The sequence below is a fragment of the Coregonus lavaretus genome (assembly GCF_964263955.1).
Source record: "Coregonus lavaretus genome assembly, chromosome: 6".
NCBI classification, from domain to species: domain Eukaryota; kingdom Metazoa; phylum Chordata; class Actinopteri; order Salmoniformes; family Salmonidae; genus Coregonus; species Coregonus lavaretus.
In genome coordinates this window covers 36,340,331-36,366,620 of record NC_139993.1, presented here as the reverse complement: position 1 = coordinate 36,366,620, position 26,290 = coordinate 36,340,331, and the positions used below count along the sequence as shown (strand labels likewise).

At 42.9% G+C, this 26,290-nt stretch overlaps 1 protein-coding gene across 11 annotated transcripts; it reads left to right on the top strand.

The window, feature by feature from the left end:
* Window positions 1–3,692: 3,692 nt before the first annotated feature.
* On the top strand, window positions 3,693–26,290 carry LOC311130486 (transcription factor E2-alpha-like). 11 transcript variants are annotated; one of them, XM_084163234.1, is made up of 21 exons: window positions 3,693–3,988; window positions 7,504–7,605; window positions 9,298–9,370; window positions 13,848–13,921; window positions 14,393–14,465; window positions 14,813–14,853; window positions 15,116–15,251; window positions 15,477–15,523; window positions 18,328–18,427; window positions 19,350–19,486; window positions 19,726–19,831; window positions 20,026–20,084; window positions 20,190–20,268; window positions 20,525–20,601; window positions 20,706–20,915; window positions 21,068–21,179; window positions 21,363–21,504; window positions 22,425–22,487; window positions 23,067–23,302; window positions 23,564–23,715; window positions 23,820–26,290. In XM_084163234.1, the coding sequence occupies exons 2-20, from the start codon at window positions 7,525–7,527 to the stop codon at window positions 23,707–23,709; spliced, it is 1,992 nt and encodes a 663-aa protein (XP_084019360.1). In that variant the 5' UTR covers window positions 3,693–3,988; window positions 7,504–7,524; the 3' UTR covers window positions 23,710–23,715; window positions 23,820–26,290. The 11 variants fall into 11 exon arrangements, with proteins under 11 accessions (XP_084019360.1, XP_084019357.1, XP_084019354.1 ...); XM_084163231.1 differs by having other exon boundaries at window positions 19,696–19,831; XM_084163228.1 differs by having other exon boundaries at window positions 19,350–19,507; window positions 19,696–19,831.

The window sequence follows — 26,290 nt, the reverse complement described above, 5'->3', positions numbered from 1 at the left end:
ATGACCGATTAGCACCCATGTGCAAAACATATGCAAATGTTCCATGTGCATCTGTCGTTAATTACAGAGAGGAGGCGGGGAATGGTTTCAAGGAAGTTATGGGGGCAAATACATCCAAAAGCATTCTATGTGGTCTATCTATTGTACTGTTAATGTATTTTAAAATGGTATTATATACTGATTATTTTGGTATCCATTTCTTCTTCCAGTGACAATGATATAAGATGAAAATGATCTGGGGCTGTCATGATACCATTATATGACATGTTACTCATAAACAACACATTGCAACATGAGTGATGGTTAAATTATGTGATTTAAAATCACGCTGCTCTATTTCTCTGCAACACATAGTATTGATAAAACATTCACAGGTACTAAAATGTATACTTGACAAAAATGTATACTCCATTTCCAATTCTATACAATGCCCCTTCCATTCCACCTATAATTCTTGGAGTTCACTATCCACTCCCAATATTCTATGAATTCAAGTCTATTATCCTTTAGTTGAAGGTTCTCAGATATCATTTTTTTTATTCCACCCCCCCCCCCCCCCCCCCCCCCCCTCTTCATTCTGGCTGCCCTTGTACATGCTCTCCATGTCAGGCCCAGCTGTTACTACAAACTACTTGGAGGGCTTACAACCCTCATTGCTAACACTGACAACAGCACTATTCTTACCCAGGGCCCAATACTGGAAAAATAGATTTTTCTGGCAATTCATTTTCAAACAGATGTTTCCATCTGTTAGAATTTTTATTTTTGATTAATTGATACCTTAAGTCAGGATTGTTCAAGTGGTTGTCAGATAAGTGAATCAGATGTTGGTCTTCTTTGACAGCAGGGATAATTTTCTGTCAATGTGTTCAGTGTGTTAGTAAAGGTATTTATGACCCATATGTGCATTTTTTTCTACGCAATAACCCTATTACATTCCACAGACTGTCTCTGGGACTAATTAATGCAGACTGTGCTGCCAAGGCTCTCCTACCCAGGGGACACACATTATTATTTACCTATATCTCCTATTGGCAGCCCATCCCTCTTTCTCTCCTTGCGTGAATGGACAGTTAGATGTTTGGTTAACACCTTTTTAATAATTTCCATACAAAATCTTTGCTTTCCAACTGTCCAGTTTGGTCACAACTTATACCACAAACACAGATAGTCATCATCAGTTATGGCCAGCCATATGATACCCAGCCTGAACTCATTGATGGTGGTCATAGCATTCCTTATCTCATCCATGCCTCATGGCTGAAGGGCTAGCAAGTGCTATGCCAAGGTTTAAGGCAGAGGCTCTGACATATACTGAACAAAAATATTACCGTTCATATAAGGAAATCAGTCAATTGAAATAAATAAATTGGGCCCTAATCTCTGGATTTCACATGACTGGGCAGGGGTGCAGCCATGGGTGGGCCTGGGAGGGCATAGGCCCACCCACTTGGGAGCCAGGCCCAGCCAATCAGAATGATTTTTTCCCCACAAAAGGGCTTTATTGTAGACAGAAATACTCCTGAGTTTCATCAGCTGTCCAGGTTGCTGGTCTCAAGCGATCCCACAGGTGAAAAAGCCGGATGTGGAGGTCCTGGGCTGGTTTGATTACACGTGGTCTGCGGTTGTGAGGCCGGTTGGATGTACTGCCAAATTCTCTAAAATGACGTTGGAGGCAGTTTATGGTAGAGAAATTAACATTAAATTATCTGGCAACAGCTCTGGTGGACATTCCTGCAGTCAGCATGCCAATTGCACGCTCCCTCAACTTGAGACATTTGTGGCATTGTGTTGTGTGACACAACTGCACATTTTAGAGTGGCCTTTTATTGTCCCCAGCACAAGGTGCACCTGTGTAATGATCATTCTGTTTAATTGGCTTCTTGATATGCCACACCTGTCAGATGGATGGATTATCTTCGCATAGGAGAAATGCTCACTAACAGGGATGTAAACAAATGTGTGCACAAAATTGTAGCGAAATAAGCTTTTTGTGCGTACGGAACATTTCTGGGATCTTTTATTTCAGCTCATGAAACATGGGACCAACACTTTACATGTTGCGTTTTATGTTTTTGTTCAATATAAGGTATAAAGCATGCATTAGAATAACATAAGACCAGCTGTCTATAAGACATGCTAAAAGAAGAATATAAGCTGACTATAACATATGTATATTTCCAGTAGTGTGCGGTCCACTTAGTTTACAAATATTTTGCCCTGTAGTGTCATACCATTTTTATGTTTGTTTTGTCAGGGGAGGTGAGGATGATTTAAAACAATTGAATCATTCCAAGGATGTGTATCTTTGTGGTAATTTATAGAAAAATACAAACTATCAAGTTATTAACTCAAATTTTTTCTTAAGATCTTAATCACCATGGATATCGTCATCAAACAAACTTAGAGCTCACTATGCGCTCTCCCTCTCTCAACACATGTTCTCTCTCTCTCTCTCTCTCTTTCTCTCTCTCTCTCTCTCTCTCTCTCTCTCTCTCTCTCTCTCTCTCTCTCTCTCTCTCTCTCTCTCTCTCTCTCTCTCTCTCTCTCTCTCTCTCTCTCTCTCTCTCTCTCTCTCTCTCTCTCTCTCTCTCTCTCTCTCTCTCTCTCTCTCTCTCTCTCTCTCTCTCTCTCTCTCTCTCTCTCTCTCTCACTGCAGCCAGACCTCTCCCCTCCCCCCACATTCATGCTCTGTTATGATCCCATACTATACTCTTTCCCTCCTCTCTCCACCCCAGGTCTATGAATCAGGCGCAGGAAGACAGAGGACACTTTAGTTTTATGTCCAGGTGAAAATAGCATTAAAATCACCAATCAACCTAGCCTTGAGTTTTCCCTGGTCATATCACCTGGTCTAATAAACTCAGGCATCTAATAATAACATTGTTATTGATGATCTATTATCTATTTATTTTTAAATATTTTTGCCAAAACGGGATATACTCAACGGTGTGACCAACTTTAAGGTGAACATTTTGATTAACAAGAAATTGTAAAAGTCTGACAAAAACAGCCTATTCCTAGGCTAGTTCATATAGCTAGTCTGAAAAAACAATTGAGTGATGCCCACTCTGTTGGGACTATGGTGCACATAGTTGTAGCCAAGCCTTGTACAACTAGTAGTGATATAGCTAGGCAATGAATGTTATTTATTTGATAATTTCACCCTTCTGCTTAGAGTAGCCTAGGCTACGTTTACAAAATGTAGACCGAGAAAAAATGTTAACCACAGCATTAAAATGATGTCAGAGGCTACTGTAGCCCCCTCACAGCCTCCCTGAGCACACAGCAAAAGCAAGCGTCAAGAAGAGGGAGGTTCAAATATGTATTTGCGGTCGACTATTGGCTTCCGTGTCTGCTTGTCACTCATACATGTTTTTCTATTGGCTATGCTTTTACGGATTTATCATTCCATCTCGTGAAGCTGCTGTGTAATCGCAGCTAACTTTCCTACTATAACCTTCCGCTAAAAGGCGTAGTCCTTTAGATCTCCTTTATTTTGAAGAGGACACATTAACTGTTGACCAACGATTTAACATATGCGGCGGTTACATCAATTTAAGTCGTTATAACTTATAGTTGTTCTTTTCGGAGGAGCAAATAGGTTGTCTCTATATAGGCGTTTGAAATTGGACACCGCTGGCTTTGAGGCCCTCTTTTTATGCGGAAGGATACGTTGTTGCTTCTGACAATGTGGACGGAGGTGGTTAAGATGTCTTCTAGAAGAATGAAATCATCTCAATTGTAACAACAAAAAGGAAGACGTGAGATTAATAACTAGATATTGTTTGGATGCAGACTGGTTACATTGTACTAATGACGTGGACAGTGTAACGAAGCAAGGTTCAGGAGTAATAAGGAAGACCTACAGCGATCCAATGCGTTTCACGCGCTGAGGTTGAAATTCTCTTGAAGTTTTATGTTTTTTCCCCCTGCGAGAGACAGCCTTTCTTTTTACTGTTGGATGCCAGACATTTGAAGATTAAAGGTAAAAATGCTTCTGTTTCAGACTGACATATTCGGGGAAATTGCACGAATTCATTGGGTGTAATGTGGGCAATTGTAGAACATCTGACTTCTACAATTATCAAAAGTTTTGGGAATGTGTGGTTGGAGCGGGGGGATGCAAGTTTTTGTCTGGTTTCTAGTAAGGTGGTGAGTTCAGCCCCCAAGTGTGTGATGGTCTCCGCACCAACCGTGTAGTGAGGGAAATTAGTCCTTTGTTCACCATAAAGATAGGTTATTCTGAATTTGACTCACTTTGATGTTTGCTAGTCTCAATTGTCCCATAAAGAAGCCTATGTTTGATCAGTGGGAATGACTACTAAATCTAATTGGCTATATAGCCTAAGTAATGTTGAGGGGCATTATAAACTTGTACTTTCATTGGTTCAGCCTGCCATTTCAAGAGTTCATCACAAATGTAAGGCAAGTAACGCAGACTTTTCTATAACCACTAATACACAAAACAACGACCCCTTTATGAAAGTGGTTAAGCGTCTGGTCACAGGCTAGACTTACATTTATTGTATTGCACATTTGGCAGGAAATTCCTTATTCCCCCACCCCCCACCATCTCCTCTTTGGACTAACTGAAATGCAAACTTCAACCTTGAGTTTGCTGTCATATTTCAAAATAACGTATTTATAACCTTATTTCAAGATCTTTCACAGTTATTCAGAGGCCCCATTATTTGTTTTTCAGTATCTTTCAGATGCTTTTTCTTTTCATAAAGGTTAATGGAATTTGTGTAGCGAGAGATCCCATTCTTATTTCAATTATATAGAGCCCTTGGAACCTGACAATATCCTCCGGCAGGAAAGCATCCCTTTTCAGTAGGCTATAGGTCCTAGATGTGGCCTATTATATTTGGAAACGGGTAGCGAACGGAGTAGAATGAGTTTGTAACCTGGAATAAATATTTACATTGTTTCAGTCAGGGAAACTACGCGAAACGATATGGAAACATTTAATTCGAACGAAAATATAATTGAACCGAGCAGATTTCTAGATACATTTGATCATGATGGTGTTCCCCACAATAATGTCAAATTTATGTTTGCTTCATTGTAGCCAGACACATTATATTCTGTTGCTGAGAAGCAACAGTTGTATTTGATTTATTTCAATTCAAACATATATTTTAATTTTCTGTTAATGTATATTAAAAGTAAAAACACAATTGTCCAAAGGTCACATTCTAGTATTAGTTTGTTTTTTTGGCTTGAATATGTTCGAAGGTTTTGGGAAGTGCATGATCACAATGGATTTTGTATTGATGTCAGGTCTCAGAAACATTGAGGCCTTTATATGCAAGGTATGGTAGAGTACCTACTTGTCAAAATGTGTTTGTTTAATCAAAATAACATTAAAATCGTGTTTAAAAATATGTTCCATATAGCTTTGCACATGTAGGACTTCTTGCCTTGTCTGGCTCACGTGTACAAGGCGACCATAGCCCTAATCTATTGCTTCCGAATATTGTTCAAACTGTGGGTAGCAAAGATGCAATTCTGCACAATAAAATGTGTGTATCCACAGTGCCAGCGTCCCTTTAAATATCCAGATGTACCCACAACATTTTGGAACAGCAATGTTTTTTGTGGTGTATGTTTGGCAAGGTTTGTGTATCCTTGGCCTACCACCTTATCCAAAAGTGTGGCAAGACAACATTAGGCATATTTACCCTTGGGCCTATTGTTATATTAGGGAGAGAAAAAAATATTATTGTTTCAAGGTTAGGTCATGTAGGCATATAACCTGCCTTCACTTTCAATACAAAGGGCTAATCCTGATGGCTCCTTTGCATGGTTTATAGGCATTTTAAAATATTGTTTTACACAAAGTAAGAATATCTTTTATTTGCAATTTATGTATTGTTACAAATCTGGTGTTTACATTTACACCTGAGAAGTTGCATTTATTTTGTGGTTCAAACTCCCAAATGATTGATTACAACAAATTGCACTATAATGTAATGGATTACAAAGGGGGTTGTAAAAGTACACCACCTGTTGACGCCCTAGTGCTTCTTCTCCCCTGTTGCACTGGCAGTTTATTCTGAGGCATGTAGTGCTGCTGCTGAGCATCCGAGCTCTGCCTCTGTGCCTCAGGCTCCCGTTGGAATGCAAAACACAGGGTAAATCCAGTATTCATGCTTTTTGTGTCATTTGACAAGGTTCCTCTGCGCTGACATATGTTAATTTGGTAATTACATGTTTGCATATATCTATTAGCGCTGCCTTTTATACATGTTTGCATATATCTATTAGTGCTGCCTTTTACCCCTATTACCTTGGTCTAACAATAGCTCCAATTATGTCTAATTGTAAACCTAATATACTTTACTTTCATGTAGAAATGGATGATCGACGTGCATTTGATTTGTTGTGGAAGCATCGTAAAGGAAGACATGGCCTGAGAGAAGTGATTAGTCTTGGTAAAGGTTGAATAAAGGATACATTCACTACAGCCCCGGGTTCGATCCCAGGCTGTGTCACAGCCGGCCGTGACCGGGAGACCCATGAGGCGGCGCACAATTGGCCCAGCATCGTCCGGGTTAGGGGAGGGTTTGGCCGGCCGGGATTTCCTTGTCCCATCGCGCTCTAGCGACTACTTGTGGCAGGCCTGCAAGTTGACTTCGGTTGCCGGTTTGACGGTGTTTTCTGTCGACACATTGGTGCGGCTGACTTCCAGGTTAAGCGAGCAGTGTGTCAAGAAGCAGTGCGGCTTGGCAGGGTCGTGTTTCGGAGGACGCATGGCTCTCGACCTTCGCCTCCCCCGAGTCCGTAGGGGAGTTACAGCGATGGGACAATACTGTAACTACCAATTGGATATCACGACAGTGTTTTTTTATTATTTTTTTAAGAATAAGGGATACATAAACTAAGCAGGCCTATATTCTTCACATGGAACGTCCGATTCCCTTCCTTGCAGCCTGTGTAGTGATGCCTCACTATTAGTAGACTGTGGTCTATGCGATTATTCCCAATGAATTAATGCACTGGCCTATATGTGACAAGGGAAATGGTGCTACCCATTTTAACTTGGTTACAACAAAATAGCGTTGCCTGTTTTTCTGGTCTGTTGTTTGAACATCAGTGTCCCATATGCCAAAATACCCATGTCTGACAACAACTATTATTACCATGAAGAAGTCCGAGGTGGGCAGGCAGCAGTGTTAAGGTTGTAGGGCCTCTGGGAAATCATCTAGAACACAATAAGAGGGGAAGGATCTTGAACTATTAGTCTGGGTACTCAACTTTTGCCAACTCTTTACGCATCCGTGTCCATAGTGAGTGGTAGGCAAGAGTGAATTACAAGGCCAAAAAAAGCAGTATGTTCATTCATTTTCTCAAGTGATAGAACTCAGAAACTCCTCAGGCATATCAGCCAGTAATATCTAGTCTGATTTTTTTCCAGTCACATTCAATGTGTTTGTACTCTCTCTAGTCTGGTTCCACTAAAAGTCAGTCTATCTTATTTGCGAATCTCTCTCGTAGGGTTGTTAGAGACTGAGGGGCATGAACGAGCAGCAGCAGCAGAGAATGACTGCAGTGGGAACACAAGACAAGGAACTCAACGACCTCCTGGATTTCAGTGCGGTAAGAGAGAGTGGGCTAGGGGTCTGGGATCAGGACGTAGAGACTGCTGGCCTGGGCCGGGAGGGTGGGAGAGAGAGAGAGCGGCTGAATGGGGAGGGACGGGCCCGTTACATATCCAATATAATGACAGCAAAACCGTTAAACAGTTCTCCTTGTTCCCGATTCATTAGCCGGTTATAATTTTTCCGCTTTGCTCACCCCATGTTTTTTTCATCCTTGAACTCCTGCATGGCAGAAGTAGCTTCATCCCCCCCCTCCCAGAAGTTATTTGATTTGAATATTTTTGTTTTGTTTTACCCCATCCTCAATAAATCAAAGCAAGGTCACCTGAATGTACCACAGGTCCTAGGTATTTATTCATTGGGTTTTAAACCAGTGTTTGAACATGAAAAAACATAAATAAGGTTGATTTATGGTTTGGGCTGACCTGAATCCTGAAGATTTATTCAAGCGAGATGTATTTGATTCCTATTTTGCCGTAATGTTTATTTTTGCTCTGAGTTTGGTTTTTCCTATTTTGTGCACAACCTTACAATAGTTTGATGGCAGATAATAACTTATGGGAAGCTTTCCATACTTTTGAGTGGTTCTGGCGCTGAAACACCTCACATCATATTCAACTCAATATATGCTGTGTGGAATGGGGTAACCCTGCCGTTTGTCTCTTGAATAGCAGGTCTTTATGAATGGTCAGATTAATAGGAGATTTTGGGTTTGATTTTCATCTACTTGCTGGCATCAGCCTGTGTATTCATTTTTACTGTATGATTTCTGTGTTGGGCTTTTTAAGTTGACATTCATGTCAGTGTTTTTCGCTGAATAAATTGAATAACTGAGCCTAAGTAAATTGATTTATGGATAATTACCATATACGTGGAAAAATCAGTGGATTCAAGACCAGGAACCCTAATTAAGTAAACGCTTGTCATCGGACTTGATGTCCCACACAAATTAATATTTCTCCACTAACTGCAGCTTACTAATATAAGATCTGCCCAGGTATTTTTGTTTTCCTCTCTGCATTATTGAAGCCTTGTGTAGGGAAATTCCATTTGGTTTTATTCCCTCTCTTAGTTAATGGAAGAGCCCTGTGGAGCATCAAATATCATGCCCTCAATCAAGACCTTGGTTTGCTATGCACATCATTTGTGTAGCCACCCACTCAAATAAAAAACGTGTCCATGGTCCTGTAAGCAGTAGCTATGTATGGAATCTAAACCCATTAGAGACAAAGGTGTGTGTGTGTGTGTGTGTGTGTGTGTGTTATTTTGTGCCAGGATTGGCTGATAATGCTGCAGTATGGCTGTTGCTGGACCAGATGCCAAGAGGCAGAAGCACACACAGTGGCTCATGAGATGGCATGAGGCCTCCTATAGCTCAGTTGGTAGAGCATGGCGCTTGCAATGCCAGGGTTGTGGGTTCGATTCCCACAGGGGGCCAGTATGAAAAATGTATGCACTCAGTAACTGTAAGTCGCTCTGGATAAGAGCGTCTGCTAAATGACTAAAATGTAAAATGTAATGTTAAGCAAGCTCCTGTGACCAGGGATTAGGATAGATCACGCCTAACATCCGTGTCCAGCCCACATTTCACATCACAGATGATGATCTAGCGTTACTGTATGTTCAATGAAGGTGTGGCCTATGTGAATATTCACGTCAGTATTTATTTTCCACCTCTTCTCTATTCTAGATGTTTGCACCACCTGTGGCTAATGGGAAGAACAGACCGACGACACTCGCTAGCAGTCAGTTTGGCGGATCAGGTAAGATTCTGTTCTGAATGCAAAATACTGTAAAACTGTCATTCTGAGCCTTAAATACCCTGCAGGGCTATACCTAAACTCTATTGTATCAAGCTTTAGTTTTGAGAAGGTCAGTAAGTAATGGATATTGGCTGTTTATATGTAGCTGCAACATGACTAATTCTCCTTATATAGTAAGTTTAAAGTACTAGAGCAGTGGTGCAGTAGTGGTTTTGTTCTATTGCATTATGTCTTTCTTCACCCATTCACTTGGTTATAGAATTAATGATACTGTATATATTTTTGATTTACCTCCTACTTCCGCTGTGTGAGGACAGTATTTTATCACCTTTTACTGCTGGTAGTAAGTTGGCCAGATCTAGTCACTTTGATCTGAGTTCTCCTCTGGAAACGTGAGAGCCTGCTCTGTCCCTCCATGTGTGCACATTTCCCCTTTTTTAACCCCCGCTCTTTTTATCTAACCAAGATGATTCATCTGTGCTAAAGCTTCAGACCGTTGTTGGTGCCTTTGAACGCTGTGTGTTGTTGGATGACAAAATCTCTGTAATTCAGCAGAATGTCTTCTTTATTTTTGGTTGTTGAATGAGACCAACATGTTTTTTGGTGGGGTGATGAATAAAACCATCTTGGTGGCCATTTTTAGATTCACAATATGTCTCTATTTAGCTAATTAGATTTTTTATTTTTATTTTTACTTCCACTGCATCTTTTTCTACCACCAACATACAAAATGGCTTGTATTTTCCCACCTCGGAACACCTGAAACCCCTGTGTGCTAGTAGCTTTTGCTGAATGTTATTTGTAAGACATGTTCCTTCACTCCTCTGTCACTCTGCCAACCTGCAGTGTGAAATGGAGTCACACTCTGTGCGGCCCCCGGAGTGAGAACTCAGCCGCAGAGGAACAAAGGCAGAAAAGGGCTTATGGACTTGAAACGACTCCCCCACCCTGAAGTATAAAACACTCCTCCCCCAACTCGGCACAGGGCTCTTCCCCCCACTTGGTTCACAGGAAATGGCTTGAGCCAGAGACAATGCCCCTCACCCCGAGCTCTGGAACACTTAACTGGCCCAGCATGGAGTGTTGGCCAGAGTGAGAGCCCTCTGAATGGGGATCAGTGGCAGGACTCAGTTTGTTTCTATTACAGCAGGCAATTACTTAGCAGTGAGAAGTTAATTCCTGCCCCAGTCCTAAGTGTGCCCCTTGGTCATTGACACCATTCGAATGTGATACTTCAAGCTGTCACATTTAACTTTCAGAGAACTCCAGGTAGCTCGTAATAGCACAAATGCCACACTGCAAACCTCCACGGATGCCAACCTCTAGAGATTCTGTGTGAGGTTATGACACAAGCCTATCAATCCAGTGAGAGATGAGGGCATCTGTAAGCTACAATTCAGGCTTGTTGGATACGTTTCTTCCTGTTTTCCACTCTCAAGATGCACCAAAACCCTTGTTATAACCAGATACACAATCAACGGGGAGTAGCATCGGTACAGGGCTAAATTGCACACTTTAGCAGTTTTACATCAGTTTCACCTGAGGATGGACTTCTGTTGAAGTAGGCAATGTATGTGAAAAATGAGAACATTTCCCCATGGTATATCCCCACCTCTTCCACTTTTTCCTGAAATGACAACTTGACTTCAGTCCTCCATTATGATAAGATCACATGGCCATAACAAAGAGCAGCCTGTTTGTTCTTTATTGTTCTCCTGGTAACTTGGGTCAACTTCCTGTTTTCCTGGCCCAACTGTAGCCTGTGACATCACGGCTTCTGTTCTACTAGTAGATGAACCAGCGCGGGAAAGGCAGCAGTGGAGTTGTGGCCTACCAGTCCGCCTCTATTCACCAACACAAAAGTACTCGGAGGGGTGCTAATTGTATTAGGCGTCCTCCCCTCCTCGTCAGAGCCCAGAGCGTGTGGAGAGGAGAGGGGAGCTGTAACACCCACAGGGCTCCACCAGGCATCCCCTCACTCACCTCTGCAGCTGTTGGCCCCATCACCCACCCACCCTGGACAGGCCACATTTCCCCCTCAACCACAACAAACAACCCTCTCACAGGCACAGACACTCTCACACAAATATTATTTCAGATGATTGTCATAGGATGTTTGTCACCTTGTGATCTGAACCGCCAACTTCTATCTACTGCTGGCATTAGAAAAGGGCTGGTCTACTAGGCCTATTCTATATCTTGTGGTTTTAAGACGTACGCAAGAAACGATCAAGGCTGCCTTTTCAGAGGCATATTAGATTGTGCCCTGTGAAGATGTTGTGCCTCAAAATCGGATTATTTGTTCAGCGGCTGGCTGTGCCTGTACAGTGTTAGTATTGCCCTCATGGCCTTCACTAGATTCTCATCTACGGAATCAGGTTAGAAGTTGGAGCGCAACGTTTCAACAGGTAGAAAGTGTGAGAAGAGAATGGAACCACACTTATAACAGCATTACACGTAAACAATGAAATGAATATCTTCTGTAAACGCGTGAAGAATGAACATGAAACAATTATTGCAGATGAAGTCTGTGTCCTCTTTTGTCCCCCAGCCCTGTCCTTCTCCCCTCTTGTCGCCCATGCCTTTTCCTCCCTCCTTCTTTCCTTCTTTCCTTCAGTCCTTCACCCCTGTCCCCCTCTCCTCCCATCCTCCGTCTCTCCTCCCCTCTTCCATTGTGGCAGTAGGCTCCTCAGTGTTTGGCTCTAACTTCTCAATATGGCTGGCTGTGTGTCACTGTCACCTCAGCAGCTCCCCACCTTGTTTAATTGCCTCCAAGTTAATTACTCCACAAGGTGTGAAACAATGTTGTCAGAGTTTCTCTGCAAGGCGATGCTCTCTCTATCTCATATAGTACCCGCTCGCCAAATGGAGGCCTTTTTAAGTGCCGTAAGTCTATGTGGGCACCAAATACAAATTGGAACGAAGCCATTGTAGACACTGGATAATGGAGAAGGTTTTTAAGAAGCCTTGTTTTATAGCCCTGGGGTGCCTCTTATGTGGATTTGATCGTGTCTATGTATTGAGTGGACTAACTGCCAGCAGGGCTGTTGAAGTGGTGTCCATGCAAAGTCTGTCGTTCATATTTAGTTGTGTGTCCATCAGTCCTTGTGACTATATGTGACTGTCTTAGCAGTGTGACCTTTCAGCCCACTGACAGTGAGTGAGTAAGGCTGATCTTTGGAGGTCCCGCTCTCTCTGCTCTCCTGCTTCTCCATGCCAGTGGCATCAGCTCCATAGATCATGGCTGTCATAGCGTGTGTAGGTGCTTGCACCGCTCTGTTAGCCTCATCGCTCATTCTCACTCGTCAGGCGCTCATCTCGCCCAGACCCTCTCTCCCTCCCTCTCTCTCACACACACATTTTTTTTTAATTAGGCAGAAACCAAAGGAGAAATATGAATATTCATAAGGCAACTGCATTAATATGCACAATTATGCAAATCAGTATGCAATTAAGCCCTGTGTCTCCAGAGAGGCTTGGTAGCGTTAACGGATAAGACAAGGAGAAAGGGATGATGGGGGTATTTGGAATTTCTGCTCCACCAATCTTTAGAATGCTTGTTTTTCCTCAGCCACACAGCCGCCACTCGTGAAATTATTTAACATATTCATATATGATTTGTGTACTGAATATGTATGTTTTTTGCTGTTTTATGGCTTAGCGTATAATGGCATCTTGCCAACTGCTGTGAAACGAATGGCAATGAGAAGCTGGACAATGACACGTATTCTGTTATCGTTTGGTTTCTCAGCCAACTATGAAAGGATCATTTCCCACTATAGAATCAGTGAAATGCCCCTTCTTTCAGACTGGTGATGACGATTTTCAACAGCAGTTCCCGTCACTGCTTTTTCAATTTGAGGTATTCACATGGACATGTATGGAATGGTCCCTCCTTAATGCAACAATGACAGATTCTCTTAAAGGTGATCTGTTGTCCCAATGGCGTTGCCTGTAAACCAATTAAGACCTGTGATTGACATGCATTGGCACAGGGGCCCTGCAGTGCTGACAAGTTCAGAGTGATGGGTGCTAGCATTATGGCTACATGCCTACACATACACTCCCCTACGTATTTAATTGGACAGTGAAGCTAAAACCTGGCTCTATACTCCAGGATTTGAGATCAAATGTTTCATATGAGGCGACAGTATAGACTGTCACATTTTATTTGACGGTATTTTCATACATATATCTTACCGTTTTAGAAATGAAAGCACTTGATGTATCTAGTCCCCACATTTTGGAGGTGTCATAAGTATTTGGACAAATTCACTTGTGTATTAAAGTAGTCAGAAGTTTAGTATTTGGTCTCATATTCCTAACATGACATGACTTATGACCTCTTCAAATGGGGGGACTAAATGCAGAAAGTGCTTTAATTTCTAAATGGTAAAACAGATATGCATGAAAATAGCCTACATTCTGTACTTTCGCCAGTCAGTGCGAGTCTAACGCTTTCATGTCTCTCTTCCAGCTCTGGATGAGCGCAGTGGCTCTGGATCCTGGGGCCCCGGAGAACAAAACAGCCCCCCCTTCAACCAGGGAAGGGTAAGCACTACCAGGGGCTCATCACAGGCTCTCACTCACACACACACACACACTTCACAACAGCTCAGTGCTTTGGCAAACTATGCATTTGATTCAGACTGGTTATTTTACTTTGTACCTAATAGCTTGGCTCAGAGTCGGGCGTTGGCAGGCTCTGTGCTAGTCTTTACCTCTGTGGAAGCCCATTGGTAATTTGCGGCTTCACATCCACGGTAACTGTCTTGGCTCGTCTCATTGTAAATATAAGGAACGGGGTTTAGGGGGTGAATATTGGCTGCAGCAAACTGTTATTACCACAACTTGATGATTAAGAAATTGCTAGAGACTGGATCCTGTACACATTTCCTGAGCTCACAGACAGGGATGAACCAGTGCACTGGCCATGGCATGGAAGGACTTATTACTGATCAGTGAACTCTGCGAACTGACTCTTCACCATGTTGTCTTCCTCTTTGTGTGTTTTTCCCACAGGGATACGGAGATGGCTCCCACTACAATGAGCATGAGGGCCTGTCATCCCCCTTCCTCAGCTCAGGAATCGGAGGTAGGCTACGATCAGAGAGTCTCTGTGTCTTTCAGTGTTGTAATGGGGATAGGTTGTAAATAATTAGTGGCGTTACTGTTGGTGTGCATGTATTTTGTTATGATCAGGAAGTAAGTGTGTGTGTGTGTGTGTGTGTGTGTTTTAGTGGGTGTTGGGTATGTTAAGCGCACTGGAGCAGAAATGCTCCCTTGGGTTTTGTCTGGCCAGCAGCTGAGTGCTCTGAAAGGGGGAGGCCACTTTTATTACTACTTTGTATTTTAAACAGCTACTGATTTGGGCTTTTTGAAAACCCAATGTTTAACTACCATTCCATAAAGAACCTGCTAATTATCCATTTCTTCTTGCAGGTAAAAATGAGAGGATACCATACTCTTCCTTTGGTGGCCAGGTAAGAGTGCTGCAGACCCCTTTGCTTATTAAACCATGTTAAGATCATAGTTTAGGTTGCCCACATCACCAGTTCTAACTTGATTTGAGCTAAAGTCAGGTTTCCGTATAAAGATGACCCCGTTTTCTCACTTCTCCTTTCATCCAAAATACATTGAATTAGAGCGTTCTGGATTTCCCAGAACTGTGCATTCATGTGTGATTTGTATGCATTCCTGCATGTGTTGTTTGTTAACCCCTTGTTCTTTGTGTTGTTCCGCCAGCCTGGCTTCCTACCCAGTGACATCGCCATGCCCAGTCCAGATGCCATGTCCCCCTCTGGGCTAAAGTCTGCCTCTCAGTTCTACCCCGGATCGTACCCCAACAACCCCAGGAGGAGGCCTCCCGATGGCCAGCTAGGTACGATGGTTCGGGAAGAAGCTCCCACAAGTTCTTTGTAAAAATGTTTTCCAGGCTCTTGCCTTTTCTGTCAGATAATTTGAGCAAGAGTATTAGTAACGCTAACAATACACAATAATGAATACCGTCAATCTGGTGAAAGGATGTTATTTTCAAACTAGACACTTAACAGTCAACCTTGATGAAGCGAGCCATGTGATTTACCTTCTCTCTGTCTGCCTGTAGACACCCAACCGAAGAAGATTCGCAAACCCCCTGGCCTGCCGTCCTCAGTGAGTGTTCATTCTGCTCCCTTTCACAGCCTACAGACAGACAGACAGTCTCCCCACACTAACACTCACCCACTCACCACCCTGTCTGTCTGCTCCAGCAGCTCTCTGACAGACAGACTGGGGCAAAGGGCCTCTGCTCACTCAGACAAACTGACAGTCCAGGCTAGTGAGAGAGCCTCCAAACAAACAACATTAGTCTACAACACTGGGCTCAGGCTACTGTCTAAGCCTGCAAATAAACAACTATAGTCTCTCTAGTCTTCAACACTGCTCGGGCTACTAATGCCTTATTAGCGGAAGACTGGAAGGCCCCCTGCCAGGAATCATAAAAAATAAATATTGCCATTACACAAAACATTTCTGTAACCGAAACCATGGGCGCACATGCACTCTCATATGACAGTCAAATTGAAACCTCTGTGGCCAGTGTTTGTGACTGCACCACATAGGTAATGTAAAACACCGGTTTTAGTGTAAATTCATGTGAACTCTCTGCTGCCCCCCTCCTCTCCCCCTCCATCCGTCTGCCCACGCTTCGCCACATGATGGTCTGGGTGGCCTCCCCCTGTGAGTGACCCAGTTGTGAGGCGCGCTGCTCGCGAGGCCTCTTAGCCCGTGTCTGAGCCCAGATTAATGACTGCTGATGATCCTGTGTCCCTCTCCCCTCCCTTCGCACCCTCAGCTCTGTGTTGTAACCTAGTCCGGCAAAGCTCTCCAGTCCTCCCACTCGTCCAACCCAACCGACAGACCCCTCCACTAATCCTCTACACTAGGGTCCAGCCCTAACCCCTAACCTAAATGTCACATACAACACCTCCCATTTCCCAGGCTTATTGTGGCCCCTTGTTACTGAGCCATCTACGGTGGTTGTATTATTTATGTAGACAGTATTTTCTCTCTAAGTTTATATTAATTAGTTTTCTATTCTTTCATATTAAATCACTTGCTTTGCCATTGACTATAGGACCTCACACACGGTCATAACCTGAATTACATGAAACCCCCATTAGTGAGGATTTTCACCAGGAATCCTCTTTCTTTCTTCTTAACAGAATTATCCACCCGCAAACATTGTTTAATTCCCCCACATCTATCTAGAGGATTCGCTCGACATTGTTTTCCCGTGAAAGACAAAGCTAAAGCCTAATGTTAAATGAAGTCATCTCTGGCTTGTTCACTCAAATTATCTGTAATGGTAGTAAATCCCCAATTACCACACACTCCCCTCGCCATATCATGCTTTAAGTCATTCAGATTTCCTTATTCTGTCCGCCAGCCTTATCTCTGCCTATTTCATAAATCATCAGCGCCTTAATACCACCCTTCGCCCCCTCTCCATTGCAACCTCTCTCTCTCTCTCTCTCTCTCCCGATGCCTCCCTCTCTCTCGCTGACTGGCTCCCAGCCCCCACCTCTCTTAGCCCTCTCCCTCTCCTCGGCTCTGCTCTCCTCAGCCCAGCTGCCTGTGGAGTTGGACCGGGTCCAGGAACAGGCAGATGGCTCTGTAATTAGAAGTGCATCTCTCCATTCCCTTTCCACTTCTCCCTGTTAAATCAAATTACAGAAAGAAACCAGTTTTCTGGATTAGCATTCTCATATCCTCTCCTCTCTCTCATCCCTCTTTCTCCTCATATATGCCAGAAAGCGTGAGTGATGGGTTATGGTGTCAGAAAGCGTGAGTGATGGGTTATGGTGTCAGAAAGCATGAGTGATGGGTTATGGTGTCAGAAAGCTGGGATCTTTGTGTCCGTATGAATTTTCTGGGAGTGATTCATACGGACACAAATTCGATCTCAACACATGCGGAAAGAAGGCTTGAAATGGCATGCCATTTTGAATGTAGCATTCATTGTGGTTCGGAATAACTTGAATGGCCCATTGAAGCATTGAAGGGCCATTTAACAAACATGTCTATTAGAGTATTCAAACCCATGGTTGGGACACAGACTCATATCACCCCCAATTAAATGTTACAAATGTCAATACAATACATGCATATTATCAAATATATAATAATAATAATGCCATTTAGCTGACACTTTTATCCAAAGCCTCTTACAGTCATGCGTGCATATATTTAACATATGGGTGGTACTGGTAAGTGAACCTACTATCCTGTTGTTGCAAGCTCCATGCTTTACCAACTGAGCTACAGAGGACCGTGTCAGTTCAAACCCATGGTCCGGGTACTATAGAAATCGTAGAAATGATTAAATGCGATCCCCTTGCTTATTTGAGGTCATGAGCTGGACAATGGTGTGTGTGTGTGCACGCTTGTGTTTGTGTGTATCTCAGTATGTGTGTGTGTGTGTGAGCTGCCGGTGAGAGGCTAGCTAGAGGGAGGAGCTGCAGGCAATAACCCTGCTTTGTCACTGGGCTCCTGGGAAAGAGGAAGCGCTGGCTGTGCTGTGGGATTGGAGCCGTCGCTGTGCCCAGCATGGCATGGCCACTGTGCTGCTCTCTCACACAGCACAAGCAGGGGTAGCATGCCAGCTTCACCCTCGCCACCTCCTGGCTGCTTAGTGCAACAACCGTTACACGTTAACACCATTTATTATTGGCAGTTACAGTATGCATTTGTCGTTACATTTACATTTTAGTCATCTGGCAGACGCTCTTGTCCAGAGCGACTTACAGTTAGTAGTCTTGGCAATAGTGATACCTGGCAATTTAGATGTAAGGAGCAGACAACTTTATTCTAGGGCAGGCTAAATGTAGGTATATATCATGGTTCAAGTGTGGTGTGTGTGTGTGTGTGTGTGTGTTATTGAAATGGTGCCTAATGTGAACTGTTTGACCCATTAGGTGTATGCCTCTACCTCTGGGGATGAGTATGCCCGTGACAACGGAGGATATCCTGGCACCAAACCTGGCTCTGTCTACCCAGGCTCTTTCTACATGCAAGGTAACTACTTGCAAGGTAACCATTTAAGCACTTTCATAAACTGTCATTTGAGTGAGTACACTGTCTAACTTCTCTTTTGTTATTTTAACTTTATGTTTAAGGTACCGTAAAACTTCAATTAAACGCTGAGTCTCAAATAGCCGCAAGTCCCTTTTTTAATAATAATAATAATAATATGCCGTTTAGCAGACGCTTTTATCCAAAGCGACTTCCAGTCATTAATAGCCAGGCAACGGCACACATTTCTGCACATAAACAACTGTTTTGGGGATAATCGAATTGTTTACGAGGTTACCATGAATTGTTTACAGGGTTTAATGTTTGACTTGTTACATTAAATAATTCAGTAATGACTCGAAAAAAGGATGGCAATCATCCGTTTTTATTGGCAGTAAGACGCTGCTAGCCATTGGCTGCTAACAGCTGAGAACTGCTAGCTAACTGGCAAGCACAAAAACGGTCAAAACTTTGCGAGTACAAAACCCTAGAAATTGTCCGATCGCCCTTTTGTGACAAAAGTAAGAACTGACAAATGCACAGTCAAAGAGAATAATTATTGTCAAGTAAAAGTTTGTTTTGTTTTTTGTATAGAGGCATGCTAAGACAAAAAAATAAATGTGACACAGTGTGAAGGTAACACATTAGTGCAGGAAATGAAGAAATTGATTAAAATGCTGGAAGCAAACAATTAACTATGCAAATTAGCATAAACTGTGTGCATTAAGGAAATAGAAGCCTGGCTTAAATAGAAGCCTTCTCTAATAAGCGCCTATTGTGTTAAGTGATTTTTAAGCAAATAAACGCCCAGGCTATTAATTTAAGTTTTACAATATATGAAAGTATGTTTTGAGTTAAAATGCACTGGAAGTAGTCATGTTTCAGAGTAATAAGTCCATTGCCTAACCCTTGTTGTTGTTGACAGAGGGCCTCCATCCCTCCTCTGACCCCTGGGCCTCCTCAGGACCTCTGGGTCAGTCTGGCTACTCTGCCATGCTGGAGAACTCCCCCCACATCGGCCAGCCAGGCTCCTTCTCTGCCATCAACCCACAGGACAGGATGGTGAGGACAGCCCCTCAATATGTAATATTTCATATCATTTATATTCAAATTACTCATTGTTTTCCTTTTGAAGTAACTGTTGTATTAAATTGGTACATGTAACAAGATGTTTTTTAAATTCTGTATTCTGTTTATGCCATTTGTCCTCTATGACGAATCCAACTTCCATGCAAGTGGCTCTAACCCAAGCTGTTCTGTCCTCCCTCCAGAAGCGTCAACCCCTACCTCTGTCCCCACAGAACTACCCTCTCCATGGCAGTGAGGTGAACGGCAGCCTCCCGCCCGGCTTCCACTCTGGGAGCTACAACCACACACCCTCCATTAACGGAGCAGACGGCATCATGGGTACAACTAACGCTCACATGACAACCGTTCACTTCTTTTAACCAATTACCTAGTCTTTCTCATGTGAAACATGTTGCGCTGCCCTTTGGTTTAACAGTGTCTTTAAAGCGGTCTCACTAGCTTATTGGAGACCTTTTTGTAGTAGTTGCTGCCTTGTAATAATGTGAGATCAATAAGCCATCTTTTTTCCATAGCCAACAGAGGCGCCACTGCAGGGAGCTCAGGGGATGAGATTGGGAAGGCTCTTGCATCGGTGAGTAATCCTCTCCCAAACATCCTACAGGCTTTTTGAGTGTACTGTGTTCTTTGTGTGTGCTGTTGTTCAGTGGCTGAAGGTACTCTTTCCTGAGTGTTTTAGATCTACCCTTCGGACCACAACAGTAACAACTTCTCCTCCACACCCTCCACCCCAGTGAGCTCTCCCCAGGGAATTGCAGGTATTCATACTGGATTGTTATATCTGCTGCATTTGGTAGCTTGTATTATTATATAGTTAAGAGTTTTAAGGGCAGACAATTGGATGAAAATGTGATTAAAATCTATAACGGAAATGTTAAGGAAATTATCTCCTATTAGCACATGGGCTGGACTGAACCTCTGGAGCTCCATCTACTGTTAGAAATCAGAGCTGTCAATTTTGTCGATCATGCTTTTCCATGTAAATGTGGCATCTTATCTATTCTCTCTCTGCAGGAGCTGCATCTCAATGGCCAAGACCTTCAGGACAGTCTGCCCTTTCACCCAACTACGACGGGCAACTGCATGCCCTGGTACTTCACTCTTTTTACTCAAAATCATTAAAAAAAAAACGTATTTAATGTGATCGTATTATAATCAACGTAGTGACTGAGATTTTCCCTGTGCCTTCTTGCAGCAGAACAAAATGGAGGACCGTCTGGAGGAGGCCATCCACGTGCTGCGTAGCCACGCTGTCCAGGGCCCGCCCGGCCTGGGGGGAGGAGCCCACTCTGACATGCACAGCCTGCTGAGCGCTGTGTCGTCTGCACACAACGGTGGCCTGGGAGGCCTCTCTCAGGCCTTCTCCAACGCTGGCCTGGCCCTCAGTAACAGACACCCTGCCATGGTGAGCACGCCCTCTAAACTCTGGTTCCAACACTAGCCCCCTGTTGTCTTACCTCACTGAGATTGTGATGATGATGATTTTATTGAACTTTCCTAACAGATTCAATAAAGCTTTTGTTGTGTTTTATCTCATGCTTTGTTCCCATTCTCCAGGGAGGGAACCATCACGAGGAGCCCACAGGTCTTCCTCCCAGCAGTACCCTGCTGCACGGTCACCACGCCTCCGGACCCCCTCAGTCCTCTGGACAACCCGAGGGCTTCACCAGTGAGTCACACACGCCTCTCACACGCACTCTCATTCGCTACCCTCATCCCCCACATGAGCTGTGAGCTTTACTCCTTTCTCCTGATGTAATGTGTCAACCATGGCAAACAGATGAGATAATGGGCTACTTAATTGTTCTCTAAATCGGAAATACTGAAGGTGAGTTTCTGTTCTGCTCCATAGGTCTGCCAGGAAGCGTGGCCCGCTCCACACACTCGTCCAGCGGCTCGGACATCAAGAGAGAGGACAAGGAGGACGACGAGAACTCCTCCATCGCTGACAAGTCTGAGGACGAGAAGAAGGAAACCAAACGCATCAGAGCAAGGTAGGTGATCACCAACGATCTCACCCTGACTATTGATACTGGCAACTGTGATACAGAATGCATGCCTGTGTATAGGGATGGGCACGGTTATTCAAATATCCGAACGAGCGTTTGTATTCTATTTACTTTTTTGAGAAAACAAATAATATAGGCCTATTTTAATGAAAAGGTTTTGTCTAAAATAATCTATGTGACGTTGCTACATACAAGAATAGAAATGTTAATAAAACACCCGTTTTTGTGAGTGCACCCCTTAAAAAATATGTACCGTAGCCTACACTTTTCACGCATATAACTTATTGTCAGTCAATCAAAGCAGCACTACTGTCAGAGGCTCCATGTGTAACAAGTGAAGTGGGAGATTTTTAATCAATGCAAAATGGAATAACAATTACGGGATTAAGTTGGCTAAATGACAAGGAGTAGGCTACAATGATCAACCATTAGGTAGGCTGTTGTTTTAATATGAATGGAGTTCTTGTAGACAAGGACGCGGGGAGCGCAGCGAAATAGCCTCAATTAGCATTGCTAGCTGGCTAACTAACTTAGTGGCTAGTGTAGCTAGCTAGCTTCTTTACATCGATTTGATGCAGTCAAGAAAGACACTAACAGATGAGATGATAGACAAATTTGTTTAATATTGTTCGAATAGGGAAATCATTTCAAATGCCCATCCAACCTGTGTATTCCCTTAAACTGTTGATTAGCATACTGATTAGCTTACTGTAGACTATTTTATCCCACATAGGTGGACATTTTGTTAAATTCTGTTATCCAAACAAATACGAGGAAGAATGCATGACATTAGCCCCCATTTTATATGCTCAATTACCACTGTTAGGTAGCTGTGTTAGTTGAGTTCGTCACTTCATTTCCAGCTAGTTGTGTAATGCCCTCCCCTCATGTCCCATTGTTTTCAGAAAGGAGGCGTTGACCCTCCAGATCCTCTCTGGTCTCTCAGGCCTGTCAGACCCGGGAGATGAGTAAGTCTCTCCACCCATAGACCATAATGCTTTGTGCGCTGAAGGCACACAATTGGGGAGCCAAGATTATATATCGATGTCCACCGTTCTGCAAAGCTGACCACATACATTTTAATTTGGTTCGATGGTATAGACATAGTAGTTTACAAACAGTGACATTGAATAGCATAATGGTAAAAGTTAACATTTCCAACCCATGTGGGATAAAAGTCAATATTGTTTAGTCTTTTTACCAAATGGAATAGTCCTTTATTATGCATTTCACTGAAATTGGTAACTTATTTTCCTAGTCTTGAGTGAAATAATGTTTTTTATTCAGATCAATTGTATGCCTATTAACATGTTTAATAATATATCTGGAGCTTCCTTTTAATACATTTACTTTCAGAACTACATAACTTCCTGGTGCTACCCAGGATTCTTTTAGAATGACAGCTAAATGCTTAGGCATCTATGCTTTGCATGTTTTGCTGAGGTGCAGCTGGCACATGCGGCCCAACTCTTTGAAAGTCTAGTTGCTTGGTTTGTGAGTGTCGCCCTCCCGTGGCTTCATTCCTCTCCGTGTCTTCCGCCTTCTAGTCCAGAGGATGAGGATGACGAGGACCTTCCTCCTGAGGTAAAGGTAGAGCGTGAGAAAGAGCGGCGAGTGGCCAACAACGCCCGTGAGCGGCTGCGAGTGCGAGACATCAACGAGGCTTTCAAGGAGCTGGGCCGCATGTGCCAGCTGCACCTCAGCAACGACAAACCTCAGACCAAACTGCTCATCCTGCATCAAGCCGTCAACGTCATTCTCAACCTGGAGCAGCAAGTCCGAGGTAACGCAGCGCTATTGTGGCCATATTTCTTTGTTATTGTTTTACGTGTTGACCTCTGTATTACTTTGTCTCCTGTGTGTATTCTTTCCTCAGTAGCCACCAAGGACCGAACAGAATATTTCATCCAGCTGTTTTTCAGACCGGAAAAATATGTTTTATGTATATTTTTAAAGGATTAAATAGGTTTGGAGCACAATGGAAAGTTTGATAACTAACTTGTATGCAAATGTAAACTCATCTTGTCTCCTATCCCCTCGTCAGAACGCAACCTGAACCCTAAAGCAGCGTGTCTGAAGCGGCGGGAGGAGGAGAAGGTGTCTGGGGTAGTGGGGGACTCCCCCATGCAGCTCTCAGGAGGCCACCCCGGCATGGGGGGAGACGGCCATAACCCAGTCAGTCATATGTAATACCAGGTAGGTACCTCTTCATTAGTCAATAATTGTAGTACTTTCGAGTTGATCACTTCACTAAAATTCAAGTTTGGAAGACTTAACAGCTGTTGTATTTTCCTTTGCAGATCTGGTGGAATTCCCTTGGCTCTCGGAAGATGTGGCCTTAATCTCTTCTTCCACCCATTCTTCTCAGTGTGTGTGTGTGTGTGTGTGTACGTATACTGATGTGTCTGTGTATTGTCAAATTCAGTTTCAAGACGCACATTCACACACCCTTATCCACACATGCATACTGCCAAAACTGACACAGCCAATTTGCCGCACTCATGACCATGACTACCAGCGCAAATGTGAAGAACTGTATTTTTTTTTTTATACATATTTTTTTGCTTCCATTACATGATGGAACACCAGAGTAATAGTGTCCTGCCACGAATGGGACTTAACACACTGCCGAGAGGTGCTCTGTGGAAGACAGAAGCCTAACAAATGACAAATTTAATCAAGGATTTGTGCCTAATTGTTACATGTTTTATATGAGACGTTTAAGCAAACTGCTTACATTTGCGGAACATTTTGTTTAGGGGTTGCTTATATGTATGAGCAAAAAAATTGTACGTGTAGTTTTGTCATTCCTAACTTAATGGTACAGTCTTACATATGTTATGTAACCAAACCCATGCAATAGAGAGGGAACGTGACCTGCATCGGGGGGCAGAGTTGCAGTCCCCACCCCAGCTCTGTGGGCCCTGGGCCCAGCATGAGATGAGGCATGGAAAGGGAGAAGGGAGAGGAACCTCAGCTGCCCAGTTGTCATGTTCTCAGAGTTGTAGAAAATAATTACCGAAGGCTGAATGGTATTTCAGACTCCAGTATTGTTCCCCTCAGTGTAGGTTATTTGGGAGATGCCGGTTTAGCTGGCCAGGGGTAGAGAAGGCAAAGTGCAGTTTTACAGCACAGAAATAAGAGTAGGTTTTATCCTGCATCTCACCCCCACCCATAGGCTACTATTGACTCCATCAGAAACTACAGAAAAAGCTTGTGGCGCTAACCAGCCACTCTGTGACATTTTCTCATGAGACTGCAGGCTTGGTTTGATGGGCAACTTATGGCCATATTGTGTAGTGCCACCCTCTGAGTTTCAGATCAATTGACCCTGTACATAGGTGTGTGTATACACACACCACCTATGCCCCCTAAGGACACCAAACTAAATGTGCTGCTTCGCCCTCTGCATTGTCATTGTTAAAAGACTAACACTAGGCGCAAATTTGCAGATGCATGATCAACCATTGATGCCCATAATTAAATACCATCTTAATACTTGTTATAAGTTAAGTTGTCTATTCTTAAAATTGAAGCTTTGAGCATTCCCAATGAACTATCAAGCCCTCACCCTTCTGCTGTGAAGTCCTGACTATATTATTAAAATGTCTACTTAGAGGCAAAATCTAATTTGTAAATCCACCTCATGCATACAACGATCCAAGGATATTTCAAGTGGAGCAAAATGAAATATATATAAATATATATTTTTTGTTAGTCTATACATTGTAGATTTTTAAATAAATGACTATTAGTTTGAAGTTTAGAGTGTATCGTAGTTGAGCAGAATGAAGAGATATTAAATGTATTTTCAAAATTAACTCCAATTGGACAGTCAAAGTTAAACATAAACACAGGCTCAGAAATATAAACAAAGACAGAGATGGTCAGTTGTAGGCTTAATTATCATTATGTATTTAGTGGCTGTCAGTCTTTGGTGCATCCCTTTTTGATGAGATTGCTACATTTAATAAGGGTATAAAGATATTGTTCCTGTGTAAAAAAAAAAAAAAAAAAAACCATTTGTAAGGAAGTGTGTTTGTCTGTTACCCAGATGAATTATTTCTTTTCAAATGGGAATGTGTGGATGGAGTTTATGCCACTGACTGTTCTATTGAAGTGTTCTTACTGAATGGTCGTGTCGCTTCACAAGTAAACATCTACGGAGACAGGCTCTGTCTCGAACAGTAATTATGCAACTGGTTTTGAATGTACCATTCAAATGTGGATTGCCTTCATTTTCAAGTATGTATCCAGGTTTTGTCAGTCGGTTCAATGTTATTATTTTATCTTCATTTCAAACGTTCCGTTCTACTCTCGGCACTCATCCATGTGGTCATCAATGTGCAGCTACAGTGTCCTGACATGTTATTTTGGAGGCAGGAGTTTGTGTTTGTGTGTAAGATACAGGATGGTCTAAAAATATAACAGTGTTAATTCCTGTGATAAGTGATTTATCATGGCCTCAGACATTGTATAGCAGCACCATCATTAACCACAGGGGCAGAAATGTGCATTGTTACCTGTTGGTCATTGTATTGAGAAGGATTTAAGTTTACTTTGTAGAAAAAGAGGGGAAAAGAAAAATGCAGCTTCAAATCAATAGTGTGGCCTTTTCATTCTCAAGACTAAAGATGTCATTATTGGAGAGTGATGCCTTATCAGTGCCTGAACTTGTATTTTCATTAACTATAAAGACAGTTTTCTCTCTTTAACCGTAACATTTCATGTATCGCCAAGAGTAGAGGTACATCGGATGCCCCCCCCCCCC

Bases quoted from the DNA above. Each gene is read 5' to 3' on its own strand.
- LOC311130486 (XM_084163225.1), top strand. From the start codon at position 7,525: ATGAACGAGCAGCAGCAGCAGAGAATGACTGCAGTGGGAACACAAGAC. The intron at 18,443-19,349 runs GTAACCATTTAA...TGTTGTTGACAG, and splicing joins GCAAGGTAACTACTTGCAAG to AGGGCCTCCATCCCTCCTCT. The intron at 21,180-21,362 runs GTGAGTCACACA...TCTGCTCCATAG, and splicing joins ACAACCCGAGGGCTTCACCA to GTCTGCCAGGAAGCGTGGCC.